Source organism: Ranitomeya variabilis, chromosome 3, assembly GCF_051348905.1.
Source record: "Ranitomeya variabilis isolate aRanVar5 chromosome 3, aRanVar5.hap1, whole genome shotgun sequence".
NCBI lineage: Eukaryota > Metazoa > Chordata > Amphibia > Anura > Dendrobatidae > Ranitomeya > Ranitomeya variabilis.
In genome coordinates this window covers 21,207,318-21,229,246 of record NC_135234.1, presented here as the reverse complement: position 1 = coordinate 21,229,246, position 21,929 = coordinate 21,207,318, and the positions used below count along the sequence as shown (strand labels likewise).

At 45.2% G+C, this 21,929-nt stretch overlaps 1 protein-coding gene across 3 annotated transcripts in view; it reads right to left on the bottom strand.

The window, feature by feature from the left end:
* The window catches only part of LOC143814981 (beta-1,4-galactosyltransferase 3-like), a 71,107-nt gene that overhangs the window by 30,339 nt on the left and 18,839 nt on the right, over nucleotides 1–21,929 (bottom strand). Inside the window, exons 2-3 of one of the 3 annotated variants that reach the window (XM_077293727.1) lie at nucleotides 6,461–6,618; nucleotides 5,259–5,654 (exon numbers count right to left, since the gene is read on the bottom strand). In XM_077293727.1, the coding sequence (XP_077149842.1) occupies nucleotides 5,259–5,496 (238 nt within the window). In that variant the 5' untranslated portion in view covers nucleotides 5,497–5,654; nucleotides 6,461–6,618. Of the gene's footprint in view, nucleotides 1–5,258; nucleotides 5,655–6,460; nucleotides 6,619–7,785; nucleotides 8,320–21,929 lie in introns of those variants that run through there. The other 2 variants (XM_077293728.1, XM_077293726.1) reach the window with 2 other exon arrangements.

Below are 21,929 nucleotides of genomic sequence, written 5' to 3'. Positions count from 1 at the left end.
GCCATGTGCACACGTTAAGTATTTTTCGCGTTTTTTTCGCGTTTTTTCGCTATAAAAACGTGATAAAAACGCGAAAAAAACGCTTACATATGCCTCCTATTATTTTAAGTGTATTCCGCATTTTTTGTGCAAATGTAGCCTTTTTTTCCGCGAAAAAATCGCATTGCGGAAAAAAAAGCAACATGTTCATTAAAATGCAGAATTGCAGGGGATTCCGCACACCTAGGGGTCCATTGATCTGCTTACTTCCCGCACGGGGCTGTGCACACCATGCGGGAAGTAAGCAGATTATGTGCGGTTGGTACCCAGGGTGGAGGAGAGGAGACTCTCCTCCACGCACTGGGCACCATATAAGTGGTCAAAAAATAAGAATTAAAATAAAAAATAGCGATATACTCACCCTCGATGTCTTCCCGCCTCCACTGCACGCTGTCGCTTCGGTTCCTGTAGCTGGTGTGCGGCAAAGGACCTTGCCGATGACGTCACTGTTTTGTGATTGGTCGTGAGCGGTCATGTGACCGCTCACGTGACCGCGACGTCACGGAAGGTCCTGTGCGCACAGACCAGCTATAGGAAGACGAACGGACGCCGCTGATGAGATGTCTGGGTGAGTATAAGCATTTTTTTATTTTTTTTATTATTTTTAAACATTCTATCTTTTACTATAGATGCTGCATAAGCTGCATCTATAGTAAAAAGTTGGTCACACTTGTCAAACAGTATGTTTGACAAGTGTGACCAACTTGTCAGTCAGTTTTCCAAGCGATGCTACAGATCGCTTGGAAAACTTTAGCATTCTGCAAGCTAATTACGCTTGCAGAATGCTAAAAAAACGCGAAAAAAACGGAAAAAAAACGCAAAAAAAAAAATGCGGATTTCTTGCAGAAAATTTCCGGTTTTCTTCAGGAAATTTCTGCAAGAAATCCGCAACGTGTGCACATACCCTAATACTGATGATTTTGGCATACAACTCCTGATAACCCAAAAAACCTGTCTCAATAAATTAGCATATCAAGAAAAGGTTCTCTAAACGACCTATTACCCTAATCTTCTGAATCAACTAATTAACTCTAAACACATGCAAAAGATACCTGAGGCTTTTAAAAACTCCCTGCCTGGTTCATTACTCAAAACCCCCATCATGGGTAAGACTAGCGACCTGACAGATGTCAAGAAGGCCATCATTGACACCCTCAAGCAAGAGGGTAAGACCCAGAAAGAAATTTCTCAACAAATAGGCTGTTCCCAGAGAGCTGTATCAAGGCACCTCAATGGTAAGTCTGTTGGAAGGAAACAATGTGGCAGAAAACGCTGTACAACGAGAAGAGGTGACCGGACCCTGAGGAAGATTGTGGAGAAGGACCGATTCCAGACCTTGGGGAACCTGAGGAAGCAGTGGACTGAGTCTGGTGTGGAAACATCCAGAGCCACCGTGTACAGGCGTGTGCAGGAAATGGGCTACAGGTGCCGCATTCCCCAGGTAAACAGCGGCAGAAGCGCCTGACCTGGGCTACAGAGAAGCAGCACTGGACTGTTGCTAAGTGGTCCCAAGTACTTTTTTCTGATGAAAGCAAATTTTGCATGTCATTCGGAAATCAAGGTGCCAGAGTCTGGAGGAAGACTGGGGAGAAGGAAATGCCAAAATGCCTGAAGTCCAGTGTCAAGTACCCACAGTCAGTGATGGTGTGGGGTGCCATGTCAGCTGCTGGTGTTGGTCCACTGTGTTTCATCAAGGGCAGGGTCAATGCAGCTAGCTATCAGGAGATTTTGGAGCACTTCATGCTTCCATCGGCTGAAATGCTTTATGGAGATGAAGATTTCATTTTTCAGCACGACCTGGCACCTGCTCACAGTGCCAAAACCACTGGTAAATGGTTTACTGACCATGGTATTACTGTGCTCAATTGGCCTGCCAACTCTCCTGACCTGAACCCCATAGAGAATCTGTGGGATATTGTGAAGAGAAAGTTGAGAGACGCAAGACCCCACACTCTGGATGAGCTTAAGGCCGCTATTGAAGCATCCTGGGCCTCCATAACATCTCAGCAGTGTCACAGGCTGATTGCCTCCATGCCACGCCGCATTGAAGCAGTCATTTCTGCCAAAGGATTCCCGACCAAGTATTGAGTGCATAACTGAACATTATTATTTGATGGTTTTTTTGTTTGGTATTAAAAAACACTTTTATTTGATTGGTCGGGTGAAATATGCTAATTTATTGAGACAGGTTTTTTGGGTTATCAGGAGTTGTAGGCCAAAATCATCAGTATTAAAACAATAAAAGACCTGACAAATTTCAGTTGGTGGATAATGAATCTATAATATATGAAAGTTTAATTGTAATCATTACATTATGGTAAATAATGAAATTTAACACTATATGCTAATTTTTTGAGAAGGACCTGTATATGGGTCTCATTCTGTATGGAGCAATACATGAGGTTCATTATTCTGTATGCAGCAATATATGGGTCTCAATATTCCATATGGAGGAATATATGAGGTTCATTATTCTGTATGGAGGACTATAATACCATAATACTGTATGGAGCAATATATGGGTCCCATTATAGTGTATGGAGCAATATATGGGTCCCATTATAGTGTATGGAGCAATATATGGGTCCCATTATAGTGTATGGAGCAATATATGGGTCCCATTATAGTGTATGGAGCAATATATGGGTCCCATTATAGTGTATGGAGCATTATATGGGTTTCATTATTCTGTATGGAGCAATATATGAGGTTGATTACTCTGTACGGAGGACTATAATACCATAATACTGTTTGGAGCAATATATGGGGCTCATTATTGTGTATGGAGGACTATGTGGTGCCAACAATACTGTATGGAGCACTATACAGTCCGATTTCAGAGCTATTGATATCACTCATGTAATGTAAGAAATCTCTGGCATTGTACTATCCCTATATTTCTTATCTGTGCATCATGAATCGTGATCTGTGTTAAAGGGGCCACAGAGTCTTTTGCCCAGGGCGAACCATTCAACCATAAGCTTTCCGAGGTGTAAGACCGCCAATCTGCTGGTGGAGTGATGTAAAGCAAGTTGTCCCTCAGCAGTGGAAATGTGGTCTTTGCTAATGAATTGCCTCGCTGTCTGGTGGTCTCATAGACGATGGGCATTTACAAATCTGGCCGACCAGAATCCATCATGCCTACTGTATAATGTGGTAGTGGAGGAGAGGTAAGGGTAAGGAGCTGTTCTTCGGCTCAGGGTCACACATCTCCTCCTTTTTTCCCCTCTACATTTTTCTGCAGTTAAAGCAAAGGTTACCTGTGCGCTCGCTGATCCGGACGAGCTCGTCCAACACGTTTGTGAGCTGAGCTGGTGACGGAGGTATCTGTAGATATTGTTCCTGATTCCGCCTTGTCTCTGACCCACCATTGTACTTGGAATTAAGCTTGGCTTTATACTAAGGCTACTTTCACACTAGCGTCGGGCCCGGCCCGTCGCGGTGCGTCGGGCCGAGGTTACCGACGCTAGCGTTCTCTGCGCCGCACAACGGGGACAGCGGATGCATTTTTCCAGCGCATCCGCTGCCCCATTGTGAGGTGCGGGGAAGTGCGGGGAGGTGGGGGTGGACCGTCGGCAGCAAAAAACATTACATGTAGCGTTTTTTGCAGCCGACGGTCCGCCACAACATGGCGCAACCGTCGCACAACGGTTGTGACGTGTGTCAATGCGTCGCAAATGCGTCGCTAATGTTAGTCAATGGGAAAAAACGCATCCTGCAAGCACTTTTGCAGGATGCATTTTTTTGCCAAAACGACGCATTGCGACGTATTGAAAAAAACACTAGTGTGAAAGTAGCCTTATTATCAAATTGACATCTTCTGACTCCGTTTGCTAATACGCAGAGCTACGACCGCCGGTCCGAGACTGCTCTAAAATCTGCGACCATCCAGATCTCTGCCACTCGGAGGTCAAAGGGGGAATGTGAGAAAATCCCTTAGATGGCGGACCACTTATTAGCGAGCGCTATCTGGGCTAGAGCCTAAAAGGGGCTTCTTCTAGTGTAACACCATAAACACGTGGGGTGATGGGGGCTGCACCCAACCCTGACCTCAACAGCTTTAGGGCCAATTCACACGACCCTATAGCCACCATATTTTCTTTTCTGCATTACAACCGCAAAACGCAGCCTGACTACAATGCCCCATTGTGAGGTGCGGGGAAGTGCGGGGAGGTGGGGGTGGACCGTCGGCAGCAAAAAACATTACATGTAGCGTTTTTTGCAGCCGACGGTCCGCCACAACATGGCGCAACCGTCGCACAACGGTTGTGACGTGTGTCAATGCGTCGCAAATGCGTCGCTAATGTTAGTCAATGGGAAAAAACGCATCCTGCAAGCACTTTTGCAGGATGCGTTTTTTTGCCAAAACGACGCATTGTGACGTATTGAAAAAAACACTAGTGTGAAAGTAGCCTTATTATCAAATTGACATCTTCTGACTCCGTTTGCTAATACGCAGAGCTACGACCGCCGGTCCGAGACTGCTCTAAAATCTGCGACCGTCCAGATCTCTGCCACTCGGAGGTCAAAGGGGGAATGTGAGAAAATCCCTTAGATGGCGGCCCACTTATTAGCGAGCGCTATCTGGGCTAGAGCCTAAAAGGGGCTTCTTCTAGTGTAACACCATAAACACGTGGGGTGATGGGGGCTGCACCCAACCCTGACCTCAACAGCTTTAGGGCCAATTCACACGACCCTATAGCCACCATATTTTGTTTTCTGCATTACAACCGCAAAACGCAGCCTGACTACCGGCCTTGTGACCTTACATTACCTCGTATAAGCCAATGATGGCGTTAGTACAGTTCATGAGTGTGGCCCCAATATGGCCCGTAGGTTACGTAGGACGGCCCGTTGTGATCCTGCTCATGATCCGTGAGCAAAAATCCCCACAAGCCTTTCCGAAGGAGTGGAGGCTACCATAACTGCAAACGGGGCCCTGTTCCATATGGTCAGGCCTGTGGAGTCGGTAAGCCAAACCTCCGACTCCTCAATTTCCATGACACCGACTCTAGACTCCAACAAAATGGGCTCAGACTCCAACCCCACGACTCAGACTCCACAGCCCTGCATATGGTCACTGATGCTTTTGGCAAGGGCTCTCCTACAAGCTGATGGATGGGGGGTCCCCACTTGCTTTTGGTCACGTTTTCTAGGAATGTAGTTAGCGGACATCATTTATAGAGTTTTGCAAAAACCAATGTACAAGAATCACCTACCAAGAATGGGAGAACGGACCGGACAGTACTGTGTCCTCACCGCCACGGGGTCCGGTATGAATAAGCTGAGGTTGACGTACACATCTTGGGTTTTGGAATAATCCCATTCCGGGTGGGCTCCGAATACGCCCTGAAACACCCTGGAGACTCCGCGGCGATACAGGAGCAAAATAAACAGCAGCTGAGAAGCGGCTAAACACAAGAAGAAGCACCGCTTATCCGTCCGGGCTGTAAACATGGTGCAGGATGCAGCCGCCTCACGTGTTAAGGATCTGGTGGAATATTTCAGAGCCGGGAAGGGGTCCAGCGAGACGCACCGGCATCCTTACAATACTGGAGCAGAGCCAAGGTGGAGGACGATGGCGCAGGTCCGCAGCGGGGAGTCCGAGGCATGTCCTGCAAAAACAAATCACACGCACCGTTAGCCTTAATGACCAGATATATTTTTATTCGTAGCATTTCAGCAGTCATAACTTTTTTTTATTGTTATTGTTACATTTTGTTGCTGTTTTATGTAGGAAAAATTTTCCTTTTTTTTTGTTTTTCGGAGTTGAGAATTATACTTTTTATTTTCAGTACAATTATGGGAAAAAAAACATAAGAATTGTACAACTTTTTAGTTTGCTGTTCACATTTCACACTAAGTTTTTGGTTTTACATAAGACAAAAAAAAAAAAAAGACTTAGGGTTTTCTGTAATTTTTTTAGGGATTTTTTTTTTTTTTTAATTAAATTTTCCCCTTTGAAAACATTAAGGCTATGTGCACAAGTCAGGATTTCTTCCGGATTTTTCACGCTTTTTCGCTATAAAACCACATACATATGCATCCTATCATTTAGAATGCATTCCGCAATTTTTGTGCATATGTTGTGTTTTTTTCCCATGAAAAAAACGCATCGCGGAAAAAAACGCAGCATGTTCATTATTTTGCGGATTTTTTTGCGGATTTCCCACTACATTATTGCATCCCAGAACCTCAGGAAAATTCCACAAAAAAAAAGCGCAAAAAACACGTGAAATACGTGAAAAAAACGCAAAAAATCCACATGCGGATTTCTTGCAGAAAATGTCCGGTTTTGTTCAGGAAATTTCTGCAAGAAATCCGGACGTGTGCACATAGCCTAAAAGGAAATGTCTGGTTTCAGAAAACTTTCGTCCCCCAGCAGTGGTTTGTGTTAGAAAGCAAACTGTGCTTTATTCACCATTTCTGGGTCCAGAGCGGAGTCTCTGCTGCTGTCTCTGGTGTCTGTTTGCAGCGCTCACGCCACGCTGACATTGCTGCAGCCAATCAATACATTCTGCAGCTGAGCAGAGCTGCAACACTGACGACATGATGTTATGAGTATGCTCCGTGCCGGACCTGGTGAGGGTGAGTAAAGGACATTATATATATTTTTAAATCAAGTTTCAGCAGGGAAGCAGTTTTCTAAAACAAGAAAACACCATCAACTATTCCCCATCTTTATTTCATACTTCTAATGTAGCAGCATACTTACTTACACATTATGACAACACTTCGTGTGCCCTAACAGCACGCTTAGTTTAAGGACAGCCCTTCCTAGGCTCCCAGAGCGGACTAAACAGGGGTTCTCTACAGTGCCTGAACAGGGCATGGGGGGCTCTCTCATCAAGACAACAGTGATTAATGGGTTAAACAGCTGATCTAGGAGGTCCCTCTGATCCACGCTGTACAAACAGAATCTCAGACAGCACATTGTTCGTTTATTGGTTATGAGAAAAAAAAAAAAAAAAACATAAAAAAACATTAAAATGTCAAACTTTGCAAACATAAAAGGATATTCCAATGTCCAAGATCCGATCTCAATATGTAGTAGGTGTACTAATTATAATAATATTGGCAAATATTTCCATTTAGAAATGTAGTAAAGTTCTTTTGATTAGCTATGTCGCTTACCCCATGTGCAGGGCATTTTCTGTTCATGATTATAATCACTAACAACTAAGTGTCACTATATGAGTGGTCGTAACCAAGGATACCTAAGCTACTGCAATGCCCTGCATATGGAGTAAGCTACACAGAAATGTAGTAAAGTTCTTCTGATTAGGTATGTCGCTTACCCGATCTGCAGGGCATTGCAGTAGCTTGGGTATCCTTGGTTACGACCACTCATATAGTGACACTTAGCTGTTAGTGATTATAATCATGAACAGAAAATGACCTGCATACGGAGTAAGCTTCACAGAAATGTAGCAAAGTTCTTCTGATTAGCTATGTCGCTTACCCCATGTGCAGGGCATTGCAGTAGCTTAGGTATCCTTGGTTACGACCACTCATATAGTGACACTTGGGTATCCATTATTATAATCACTAACAACTAAGCTACTGAAAATGTCCTGCACATGGGGTAAGCGACATAGCTAATCAGAAGAACTGCACATTTCTAATTGGAGGTGTTTGCTAAGATTATTATTATTACTAGATCTACTTCATACTGGGATAGGATCTTGGATATGGGAATACACCTTTAAGTAATCAACATAGAAAGTTACTAAACAAGTTTCCTACTCCAGTCACATCCAAAGCTGCATTCAGAGCTCTGCGGTTAGCTTTCACACTAGCTTCTGGCGCACTGCACTGATTATAAAGGTAGGAGGAAGCGTTGATTGCTCGGGGGCCTCGGCCACCCAGGATCCGTGCTGCTATGAGGCCGGCGGTTCTTCGCTTCGTCTGGATTTCTGGCTCCTGTTTATCTAAGTTCTATTTGCCGGCCGTGTAACTATTTATGTACAGCGTCCGCTCCTCGCTCACTTCTTGTTTTACCGGCTCAATCTTACGATTAGATTACATAACCGCGCCACACTTGGCTTATCCTCATCTCAGATTACTCCAGTCACATCCAGAGCTGCGCCGGCATTCTGGTGAATACAACTTCTGAAAGTGGTTTTCTACTTTTACGTAACCCCTTCATGAGATTTCTTTTTCTATCTTTGCGCTTTCGTTTTTCGCTTTCTTCTGAGAACCTTAAATTTTTTATTTTTTTTTCTTCCACAGGAGGAGTTGTAGTTTTCAATGACGCCGTTCGCTTCAGCTTATAACGGACTGAAAAAAACAGGGCAAAAAAATACAAGAGGTGAAACCGTTTCCCGTCACTGTGATCATGTTGTGGGGGAAGTGGGAAAAGGTGTGTGATAAAGAGGAATGTGGGGAAAATGGGAGCTCGAAACTACACATCACAAGTCAGAAATGCAGAAATGCATTTAACGGGTTAAATAGCAGCAATCGGAGCCAGTTCCCATCTCTGTATGATACAGTCGGCCCCTGACAAGTGATGGACACGAACGTCATGCATCATAAAGGGGTTAATCATCAAAGGAAATGTTCTACATCTTTCTCACATACTTCATGTTTCAATACTTCTCCTTTGCTAGATCTCTGCTTGCTTTCAGGGAATGTATCTAATCCTGTGAACAGGCAACTGAGACACAGATACAACTCTATCCACACATTACACAATCCGCTGGTTTGCTACAATGTATCAGTCTGGATACAATTATAGCCACTTCTTGGCTCTGAACAGGCTTGACTGACTCTGAACGTAAGGAAGCAAGAGTGTCCGCCGTTCACTGACACCAAGCAAAGATATTGAAAATGGTGAGAAGAAACACAAACTAGAAAGCTGGGGACTTTATATCGCTCCTTACGATGCAGCAGAAAACAGCACAATCTATACGGACTCTTATCCGTCAAGAAGTCCTATGTGAGAACACAGGAACAGTCTGTGCGCAGCTCTGGAGGGGAGTGGAGTAAAAATCAGGACTAGAACAAGACCAGTAGATGAGAAGAGACTAAATATCTGCACAGAATGGATTTCTGTGGGACTCGTGTGTATATAAGTGGAGCTATGCTGTAACCCGTTGCTGCACCTTTACAGCGGGGGTCGGTGACACCTTTGCCGACTACCGAACAGCTCGCAGGGTGCGAGGCTGGGTGACATCTGTGGGTTACAGGGTCATGGGCTGCCACCGTGGCGCAGCCTGTGAGGCTGGGTGACATCTGTGGGTTACAGGGTCATGGGCTGCCACCGTGGCGCAGCCTGTGAGGCTGGGTGACATCTGTGGGTTACAGGGTCATGGGCTGCCACCGTGGCGCAGGGTGTGAGGCTGGGTGACATCTGTGGGTTACAGGGTCATGGGCTGCCACCGTAGCGCAGGGTGTGAGGCTGGGTGACATCTGTGGGTTACAGGGTCATGGGCTGCCACCGTAGCGCAGGGTGTGAGGCTGGGTGACATCTGTGGGTTACAGGGTCATGGGCTGCCACCGTAGCGCAGGGTGTGAGGCTGGGTGACATCTGTGGGTTACAGGGTCATGGGCTGCCACCGTGGCGCAGGGTGTGAGGCTGGGTGACATCTGTGGGTTACAGGGTCATGGGCTGCCACCGTAGCGCAGGGTGTGAGGCTGGGTGACATCTGTGGGTTACAGGATCATGGGCTGCCACCGTAGCGCAGGGTGTGAGGCTGGGTGACATCTGTGGGTTACAGGGTCATGGGCTGCCACCGTGGCGCAGGGTGCGAGGCTGGGTGACATCTGTGGGTTACAGGGTCATGGGCTGCCACCGTAGCGCAGGGTGTGAGGCTGGGTGACATCTGTGGGTTACAGAGTCATGGGCTGCCACCGTGGCGCAGGGTGCGTGGCTGGGTGACATCTGTGGGTTACAGGGTCATGGGCTGCCACCGTGGCGCAGGGTGTGAGGCTGGGTGACATCTGTGGGTTACAGGGTCATGGGCTGCCACCGTGGCGCAGGGTGTGAGGCTGGGTGACATCTGTGGGTTACAGGGTCATGGGCTGCCACCGTAGCGCAGGGTGTGAGGCTGGGTGACATCTGTGGGTTACAGGGTCATGGGCTGCCACCGTGGCGCAGGGTGTGAGGCTGGGTGACATCTGTGGGTTACAGCTTGACCTGCTGCAAACAATGGAGACAAGACAAGAATGGAAACCTGTGTCGCTGCCAGCTCTGGAGGCATCGGCAAGCCCAACACATTTACCGCACACTTTCTTGTCTGATCCTCTTCCCTCTCCATGTGACCATTACCCTCAATATCCGCAAACAATGATACATACAGGCGCTTCTCACAAGATTAGAATATCATCAAAAACGTAATTTATTTCAGTTCTTCAATACAAAAAGTGAAACTCCTATATTCTATAGAGTCATTACACACAGAGTGATCTATTCCAAGTGTTTATTTCTGTTAATGTTGATGTCTACACTGTGTTCCAAATTATTATGCAAATAATATTTCCTCATATTTTCTCTAAATTACCTATCTGAATTGCAGTCATTGTTATTTTCCAGTCATCTACTATTCTAGTATTATTGCAATGTTTTGGAACAAACTGCCTATGAAAACAGTATCTTTAAAAAAAATGAAAAAAAATACTCAAAATGCATGTTCCAAATTATTATGCACAGCAGTTTTCAACCTTTTTTTTTTATTATTTTGAACAAAAAAATGGTCAGTTGTGAAGTTATAAGCATTATCAGATTATTACAAAATGAAATCAAACAGTTTTCAAGTGAAAACTTTATTCTAGGTGATGATACATTTGCACATAGGACCCCTTGTTGGAAAGAAGCTTCTGAACTCTCTCGTCCATTGAATTTGTCAGTTTTTGGATGGTTTCTGCTTCAATTGTTTTGCATGTGGACAGAATCCCCTCCCAGAGCTGTTGCTTAGATGTGACCTGCCTCCCGCCATCATAGACACTCCTTTTGATGATGCGCCAGAGGTTCTCAATGGGGTTGAGGTCAGGGGAAGATGGTGGCCACACCATAAGTTTGTCCTCTTTTATGCCCATAGCAGCCAGAGATGCAGATGTGTTTTTGCAGCATGAGACGGTGCATTATCATGCATGAAAATGATCTTGCTGCGGAAAGCACGGTTCTTCCTCTTGAACCATGGCAGGAAGTGTTGTTTTAGAAACTCCACATAGATTATGGAGTTCATCTTTACCCCTTCAGGGATCATAAAGGGGCCGACAATCTCTCTCCCCATGATTCCAGCCCAAAACATTACTCCACCTCCTCCTTGTTGGCGCCTTAGCCGTGTTTTCATGGGGTGTCCATCAACCAGCCATCCTCCACTCCATCCATCTGGACCATCGAGCGTTGCACGGCACTCATCGGTTAACAAAACAGTTTGGAAGTCAGTCTTCATGTATCGTTTGGCCCACTGGAGCCGTTTCTGCTTGTGTGCAGTGGATAGAGGTGGTCGACAGGATGGCTTACGCACAGCTGCAAACCTCTGAAGGACCCTGCATCTTGTTGTTCTGGGGACGTTGGAGGCACCAGCAGCTTCAAAAACTTGTCTGCTGCTATGACAAGGCATTTTTGCAGCTGCTCTTTTAACCTTACGCAATTGCCTGTTGGAAAGAGTCCTCAATTTTTCCTTATCAGCACGCACACGTGTGTGCTGGGAATCAGCTACATACTTCTTGATTGTGCGGTGATCACGATGAAGTGTCTTGGCAATGTTGATTGTAGTCATACCTTGACTTAAATACTCCACAATTTGTTGCTTCTCAGCAGCCGACACATCCTTTTTCTTTCCCATTTTGGCAAAAAATGTAGGCTGCTTAATAATGTGGAACAGCCTTCTTAGGCCAGTTTCACATTTGCGGTTGTGTCCGCAGCGTTTCTTCCGCAAATATCCGCATGCGTTGTTTTCCTATATTTAACATTAGGGACGCATGTGTCTGCGATCGGTTGCGTTTTGCCGCGTTTGACGACGCATGCGTCATTTCGTCGTCTGTGGTTTGGCGTGGTAAACGCAACATGTAGTAATTTTAGAGGCGTCAATTTGCCGCCTAGAAACATATGCGGTTGTTAGCGCAAGGAATGCGGCAAAAAAAGCATTACTATCTATGGGAAAGCATGCATACACATGTCTTTGCGTATGCATGCGTTTGATGCGCTTGCGTACTTCAGACTGCGCATGCCCATTAAAGACACACCCTCCTGGAAATATCAAACGCATGCGCATAAAAAGCGCAAACACATGTAAAAACGCATGCAAACGCTGCGTTTTTTTTACCATCATGCGTAAGCTGATGCGGATAAACGCTGCGTTAACAGACGTTTGCATGCGTTTTTGCATGCGTTTGCGGTTGCGGATGATACGCTGCGGACTTAACCGCAAGTAGTCTTGCCTTTATTTGAACACACCTGCCAAACTAATTTGCACAGGTATCTGCAATTGCTTTCAGTGATATAAAGAGCCCTGACACACATCACCATCAATGAGTTTAAATGACAAACAAAAAAATTCTAACCTTATCACTCCTAAACTCTTCGTGCATAATAATTTGGAACACAGTGTATGGCTTACAACCAATGAAACCCCAAAAGTCATTATCTCAGTAAATTAGAATTAACAATAAACACCTGTAAAGGCTCCTAAGTGTTTATAAAGGCCATTAGTCTGTTTCAGTAGCTCCACAATCATGGGGAAGACTGCTGACCTGACACATGTCCAGAAGGCGTCACTGACACACTCCACAAGGAGGGGAAGCCACAAAAGGTCATTGGTAAAGAAGCCGGCTGTTCACAGAGTGCTGTATCCAGGCACATTAATGGAAAGTGGAGTGGAAGGAAAAAGTGTGGTAGAAAAAGGTGCACAAGCAACCGGGATAACTGCAGCCTGGAAAGGATTGTTAAGAAAAGGCCATTCAGCAATGTGGGGGAGATTCACAAGGAGCGGACTGCTGCTGGAGTCATTGCTTCACCACACACAGACGTCTCCAGGACATGGGCTACAAGTGTCACATTCCTTGTGTCAGGCCACTCATGACCAATAGACAAAGCCAGAAGCATCTTACCTGGGCCAAGGAGAAGAACTGGACTGTTGTCAGTGGTCCAAGGTGTTGTGTTCAGAGGAAATTTCTGGTTTACAAACAGTATCACTGGGCTTGATTGGCAGCAAACTTGCCTGACCTTAACCCCATAGAGAATCTATGGAGTATTGTCAAGAGGAAGATGAGACACCAGACCCAACAATGCAGACGAGCTGAAGGCTGCTATCAAAGCAACCTGAGCTTCCATAACCCCTCAGCAGTGCCAGAGGCTGATCGCCTCCATGCCACACCGCATTGATGCAAAAGGAGCCCCTTTCATAAAAACGCTGCAGATCCGCAAAAAAAGAAGTGACATGCTCCTTCTTTTAATCCGCGGCGTTTCCGCACGGAATTTTCCGCACCATTAGCACAGCATTTTTTTTTTTTCGCATTGATTTACATTGTACTGTAAATCACTTGCGGATTTGCGTTTCTGTGCGGAAAAAAACGCTGTGGATCCTTAGGAAATCCGCACCGTGTGCACATAGCCTTAAGATCATTGAAATCAATCTTGTGTCTTCCAGGTCCTGTCCCTCCACCATGCTTTATACTACATCTCAGCTTCTTCAGGAGGACATCGGTCATAAGTTTTATTAACTCCATCGCAATCTCAGCCAAAGGTGGGATCCATTAGACATCTACTACAATGGGACCCTAAGTATGTCTCCTGGAGTATAGCCGGACCCTTTAACCCCATTTAAAGGGGCTGTCAAGGATAAGAAACACATCTGATTTCTTCCAAGTTCAGCAGCACATCCGTTCATGGGGTATGTTTGGTATTGAACTGAAGCGAGTGGGGATGAGCTGCAATACCAGACACAACCTGTGGACAGGGGTGACGCTGTATCTGGAGAAAAGCAGCCAAGATTTTCTGATCCAGCAGAGCACCTTAAACTTTTTATGCACTTAAATCTATGACACTAACTGCAAGAGAACGCTCCATCCAGCATACAGGGAACATAAAATGTGATGGGAGGTGTAGTGACTGGAATATTTAGTAACATATTGGCCCCAAATGACTAAGGAATGTTTATTGCCCAATTCATGATTGTAATTACAGCCATTATTGTGGGTCGTACATGACTCATAACTCTCCATAGTACATTGTAGACGCTTCTGCAGGCACTATCCTGGCATTAGGCCACATGCACTTTGACCAAGTTGATTACCATCTTATCAGGCAAGGATTGGATTGCAGCTCTGGTCTGGTTGCTGGGCTGCATTATTTCCGCCATACGTCACAGCCCCATAATAAGATTTACATACTGAGGTTATAATCAGGCAGTACATAATGAGATCGCCATATATCAGCCGTAAGGAAGGGTCAGAACAGTCACACGTTGCAGAGTAGGAATAAAAGACAGGAAACCTACCAACAACTGTATTATGGAGTCATACTCCAGAGCTACACTCACTACTCTGCTGGTGCAGTCACTGTGTACATACATTACTGATCCTGAGTTACATCCTGTATTATACTCCAGAGCTGCACTCACTATTCTGCTGGTGCAGTCACTGTGTACATACTGTACATTACATTACTGATCCTGAGTTACATCCTGTATTATACCCCAGAGCTGCACTCACTATTCTGCTGGTGCAGTTACTGTGTACATACATTTACATTCCTGATCCTGAGTTACATCCTGTATTATACTCCAGAGCTGCACTCACTATTCTGCTGGTGCAGTTACTGTGTACATACATTTACATTCCTGATCCTGAGTTACATCCTGTATTATACCCCAGAGCTGCACTCACTATTCTGCTGGTGCAGTCACTGTGTACATACATTTACATTCCTGATCCTGAGTTACATCCTGTATTATACCCCAGAGCTGCACTCACTATTCTGCTGGTGCAGTTACTGTGTACATACATTACATTCCTGATCCTGAGTTACATCCTGTATTATACCCCAGAGCTGCACTCACTATTCTGCTGGTGCAGTTACTGTGTACATACATTACATTACTGATCCTGAGTTACATCCTGTATTATACCCCAGAGCTGCACTCACTATTCTGCTGGTGCAGTCACTGTGTACATACATTACATTACTGATCCTGAGTTACATCCTGTATTATACCCCAGAGCTGCACTCACTATTCTGCTGGTGCAGTCACTGTGTACATACATTACATTACTGATCCTGAGTTACATCCTGTATTATACTCCAGAGCTGCACTCACTATTCTGCTGGAGCAGTCACTGTGTACATACATTACTGATCCGGAGTTACATCCTGTATTATACTCCAGAGCTGCACTCACTATTCTGCTGGTGCAGTCACTGTGTACATACATTACATTACTGATCCGGAGTTACATCCTGTATTAAACCCCAGAGCTGCACTCACTATTCTGCTGGTGCAGTCACTGTGTACACACATTACATTACTGATCCTGAGTTACATCCTGTATTATACCCCAGAGCTGCACTCACTATTCTGCTGGTGCAGTCACTGTGTATATACATTACATTACTGATCCTGAGTTACATCCTGTATTATACCCCAGAGCTGCACTCACTATTCTGCTGGTGCAGTCACTGTGTACATACATTACTGATCCTGAGTTACATCCTGTATTATATCCCAGAGCTGCACTCACTATTCTGCTGGTGCAGTCACTGGGTACATACATTACATTACTGATCCTGAGTTACATCCTGCATTATACTCCAGAGCTGCACTCACTATTCTGCTGGTGCAGTCACTGGGTACATTCCTATTTGTTTGCTCATTTCCAATGACGCCTTCCAGCAGACCATAAATATACATGAATCCTTCCAGCCAGATGATTGCAAACAATGATGTGGACATGAATAAACACTATTCTTGACACATTATAAAAGTACAGTAGATAACGCCGGGAAGTAGAACGTTCCTCCTGAAGTCTCGCAGCAGCTATCGCCTCTTACTGTAACTTTGTCATCCTGCTTATCGCCCCGATACAGGATATCCTGACTGAAGTCACAGATCGATGATAAGAGAGCGATAACGGAAAGGCCCAATTACAGCAGCCAATCAGACGGTGTAAAACAATCGCTACATCGACTACAGACAAGGTGTTTGACGTTCGTTTACCGGCGGCCCACTTATACAGGCTGGCAAAAAGCGATGGTGACTTAAGAGCCTCCATGTTTATTCAGAACAATAATCAGAAACGGACTTTTATACTGAAGTGCAGCTGACGGAGCTGTGGAGTTCTGCAGCGCAATTAATCGCATCCGGCCCAAGCAGCACAGCAAGATACCAGACGGCAGAGAGAAAACATCAAAAGGTTTTATTATAGAATGCACAGTTAGGGCCATATGTATTTTGACAGAGACAACATTTTTCTAATTTTAGTTATAGACATTTCCACAATGAATTTTAAACAAAACAATTCAGATGCAGTTGAAGTTCAGACTTTCAGCTTTCATTTGAGGGTATCCACATTAAAATTGGATGAAGGGTTTAGGAGTTTCAGCTCCTTAACATGTGCCACCCTGTTTTTAAAGGGACCAAAAGTAATTGGACAATTGACTCCAAGGCTATGTCATGGACAGGTGTGGGCGATCCCTTCGTTATGTCATTTTCAATTAAGCAGATAAAAGGCCTAGAGTTTGATTTGAGGTGTGGTGTTTGCATTTGGAAGGTTTTGCTGTGAGGTAAACATGCGGTCATAGGAGCTCTCCATGTAGGTGAAACAAGCCATCCTTAAAGGGCCACTGTCACCCCCTCCAGCCGTTATGAACGAAAAGAGCCACCTTGTGCAGCAGTAATGCTGCAGTCTAACAAGGTGGCTCTTTTAGTTTTTGATTAAGTTATTACCTCAATAAAGCGTTTTGAAAATTGTCCACAAAGACCAGATATTGTACCTGGAGGCGGTCCTAAGCGTCCTGTATGAATCCCCCAACGGCCGTCACTCTTCTCTTCAGGGGCGATGGTTTCCGCCCCCTTCGCGGTGTTTCTTCTTAAATCCGGCGCCTGCGCTGTGCGTGCCTGCCTGGGGCCTGCGCAGTGTTCATTGTGAGTCACACTCAGACGCAGGGTGCCTGACTGCGCCTGTGCGGGCAGTGCGGCCACCCTGTTGCTGAATACAGCAAGCCTCTGCCGTCTGTTCTGCACCAGCTGCAGGAAAACTACATTTCCCAGCGTCCCCCGATAGACCTGGCAGTCAGGGCATGCTGGGAGTTGTAGTTTTCCAGCTGCTGGAGCGCAGTGACGTCCATGGAGCCTGTACAGCGCTGGATAACACCGTACAGCGCTGGATAACACCGCACCGCGCCCGGAGGAGCGTGAAGACAGCGGCCACCACTGGGGTAACAGCTCCGCCGCCGCCGCTGTCAGGAGCCCTAGATCTGCGCTATGACCAACAATGAAGACTGCGCCTGCCCCAGGCAGGCACGCACAGCGCAGGTGCCGGATTTAAGAAGAAAAAGCACGAAGGGGGCTTTTCAAAACAATTTGGACAATTTTCAAAACGCTTTATTGAGGTAATAACTTAATCAAAAACTAAAAGAGCCACCTTGTTAGACTGCAACATTACTGCTGCACAAGGTGGCTCTTTTAGTTCATAACGGCTGGAGGGGGGTGACAGTGGCCCTTAAAGGCCTCTTTCACACTTCAGTTGTTTGGCGTCAGTCACTTCCGACATAGTGACGGATCCGTCACAATTGTTGAGAAAACGGTTCCAACGGATCCGTTTTGACGGATCCGTTACTTGGGGGTTGTCTGGGAAAAGTATGTACTTTTTGGAGCATGCGCAACTGAAAAAACGGATTGGGGCGACGGATCCGCCGAAATGACGGTTGCGACGGATCCGTCGCCCATAGGCGGCCATTCTATGGAATGACGGACGCGACAGATCCGCTGCGAACCGTCATTTCGGCGTTGACAAAAAACGTTTCAATGTCCATCTATGTCTAGACAACGTCCGCCAAATTTCGACGGATCCGTCGCATGACAGATGGAACTGACGACCATCCGTCACAATCCGTCGCCAATGGAAGTCTATGGGAAAAAAACGGATCCGCCAAAAAAAAAATGACGGATCCGTTATTTGAGGAAACTGGCGGTTTTAGACTGACGCCAAACAACTGAAGTGTGAAAGAGGCCTAAGCTGCGAAAACAGAAAAAACCCATCGGAGAAATTGCTACAATATTAGGAGTGGCAAAATCTACAGTTTGGTACATCCTGAGAAAGAAAGAAAGCACTGGTGAACTCATCAATGGAAAAAGACCTGGGCGCCCCCGGAAGACAACAGTGGTGGATGATCGCAGAATAATCTCCATGGTGAAGAGAAACCCCTTCACAACAGCCAACCAAGTGACCAACACTCTCCAGGAGGTCGGCGTATCAATATCCAAATCTACCACAAAGAGAAGACTGCATGAAAGTAAATACAGAGGGTTCACTGCACGGTGCAAGCCACTCATAAGCATCAAGAATAAAAAGGCTAAAAACATCTAAAAAAGCCAGCACAGTTCTGGAAGAACATTCTGTGGACAGATGAAACCAAGATCAACCTCTACCAGAATGATGGAAAGAGAAAAGTATGTTGAAGGCGTGGTACAGCTCATGATCCAAAGCATACCACATCACCTGTAAAACACGGCGGAGGCAGAGTGATGGCTTGGGCATGCATGGCTGCCAGTGGCACTGGGTCACTAGTGTTTATTGATGATGTGACACAGGACAGAGCCGCCATACTGTCTGCTCAGATCCAGCCAAATGCAGCAAACTGATTGGTCGTCGTTTCATACTACAGATGGACAATGACCCAAAACATAAAGCGACCCAGGAGTTTATTAAAGCAAAGAAGTGGAATATTCTTGAATGGCCAAGTCAGTCACCTGATCTCAACCCAATTGAGCAGCATTTCACTTGTTAAAGACTAAACTTCAGACAGAAAGGCCCACAAACAAACAGCAACTGAAAACCACTGCAGTGAAGGCCTGGCAGAGCATCAAAAAGGAGGAAACACAGCGTCTGGTGATGTCTATGAGTTCAAGACTTCAGGCAGTCATTGCCAACAAAGGGTTTTCAACCAAGTACTAAAAATGAACATTTTATTTAAAATTATTGAATCTGTCCAATTACTTTTGGTCCCTTTAAAAACAGGGTGGCACATGTTAAGGAGCTGAAACTCCTAAACCCTTCATCCAATTTTATTGTGGATACCCTTAAATGAAAGCTGAAAGTCTGAACTTCAACTGCATCTGAATCGTTTTGTTTATACTTCATTGTGGTAATGTCTATAACCAAAATTAGAAAAATGTTGTCTGTCCAAATATATATGGACCTAACTGTATTTATGATTCACAGTTCTCAAATGATACTTCCAGACCTCACCCAAGATACAGAGTCCAAATAATAACTTCACATCACTCCTTAGTAACATATAGGCCCAAATGATCCTGCCATACATCAGTTAATAGTAACATACAGGCCCAAATTACCCTGCCATACATCACCTAAGGCTGCGGACACACTTGCAAGTGAAATGCGAGTTTCTCGCCTCAATACCTGGCACTGCCGCCGGCACTCAGGACCGGAGCCTGTGGCTACATGTATTGTCTGCAGCTGGACGCTCCGGTCCTGAGTGTTGGCAGCAGTGCCGGGTATTAAGGCGTGAGTTTCTCACATTGCACTCACAAGTGTGACCCCGGCCTAATAGTATCATACTGGCCCAAATTATCCAGCACACATCAGCTAATAGTATCAAACAGGCCCAAATTACCCTGCCATACATCAGCTAATAGTAACATACAGGCCCAAATTACTCTGCCACACATCAGCTAATAGTAACATACAGGCCCAAATTACCCTGCCATACATCAGCTAATAGTAACATACAGGCCCAAATTACCCTGCCATACATCAGCTAATAGTATCATACAGGCCCAAATTACCCTGCCATACATCAGCTAATAGTAATATACAGGCCCAAATTACCCTGCCATACATCAGCTAATAGTAACATACAGGCCCAAATTACCCTGCCATACATCAGCTAATAGTAATATACAGGCCCAAATTACCCTGCCATACATCAGCTAATAGTAACATACAGGCCCAAATTACCCTGCCATACATCAGCTAATAGTATCAAACAGGCCCAAATTACTCTGCCACACATCAGCTAATAGTATCATACAGGCCCAAATTACCCTGCCATACATCAGCTAATAGTAACATGCAGGCCCAAATTACCCTGCCATACATCAGCTAATAGTAACATACAGGCCCAAATTACCCTGCCATACATCAGCTAATAGTATCATACAGGCCCAAATTACCCTGCCATACATCAGCTAATAGTAACATACAGGCCCAAATTACCCTGCCATACATCAGCTAATAGTAACATACAGGCCCAAATTACCCTGCCATACATCAGCTAATAGTATCATACAGGCCCAAATTACCCTGCCATACATCAGCTAATAGTAACATACAGGCCCAAATTACCCTGCCATACATCAGCTAATAGTAACATACAGGCCCAAGTTACCCTGCCATACATCAGCTAATAGTATCATACAGGCCCAAATTACCCTACCATACATCAGCTAATAGTAACATACAGGCCCAAATTACCCTGCCATACATCAGCTAATAGTAACATACAGGCCCAAATTACCCTGCCATACATCAGCTAATAGTAACATACAGGCCCAAACTACCCTGCCATACATCAGCTAATAGTAACATACAGGCCCAAATTACCCTGCCATACATCAGCTAATAGTAACATACAGTGCCAAATGATCCTGCCACACATCACCTAATAGTAACATACCGTGCCAAATAACATATCGCTGAAGTAACAATGAAATATGGCTCCTAGATAATACTACCAACCATCACTGAAGAGTGACATACAGCGCCCAAAGTCTAGTGCGGTACAATCTCCAAAGAGCTGTGGCATAGAGATAGCAGGAAATGGCGCAGCCCAATAACTAGATACGGCGATACAGGGACCATGATTTAGTCCCTCGCAATAACCAAATAAAAGGGATATCCAGTAGCCAAACAGTACAATATCACTGCTAAACAGCAGCTCCATATAAAGCCCAACCGACATACCGATAACAAGTTACCACTTCCGATAATTCAAAAATTAGCCATTCCTAAACGTCCTTCAGGTCCTGTGAAGCCTCCTCCAGTCATCCTTCCTTCCAGTGGATTAATTTTTTTTGCTTGTTGACCTTGAAACTTTCAAGACAGGTCTCAGGTGTTGATACTTTTCCTGAACTATTTTTTTCATGTCAAATCTATAAAATTAATCACGACCCAATATATAAAGGGCTTATATTACACCTGAAGATCTCTTGTAGGACTTTCCTCCCAAGGAAAATTCACGGCTTAAAGCACGTATTCTAGTTTTATTTCTCTACTGAACATCCCACAGCAGAAGATGAAGCCGGCAACTAACAGCAGAGTCTCCTGGAGTCTCTGGCCACTGAACTGATATCTATGGGGACTGGCTGAATGTTCACAAAACACGAGAGCTTGGACTTAATCCAGATGTCTTGTTTTCCCAATGTGACGCTTATCGAAAACATGTGTACAGGAAGAGTTGTGCAAACAGGACCCTTAAGGATTTTCAGAAAAAGGCAGTGCCTAATATATGATCCAAAAACCCCTTTTTGCTTCTAGTCTGAAATTTCTAGAATGTTGCACCCCTGACCTTTGGAGGTCTCTGGCAATAGGCAAGTTGGTGCCATTTTCATGCCATCAATGAGTTGCCACTGCCCCTTAAATCAGCAGATTACCGGGAATGCAAAGATGCAAACCCCACTGAATTTAGGTGGGCTATTTCATAGT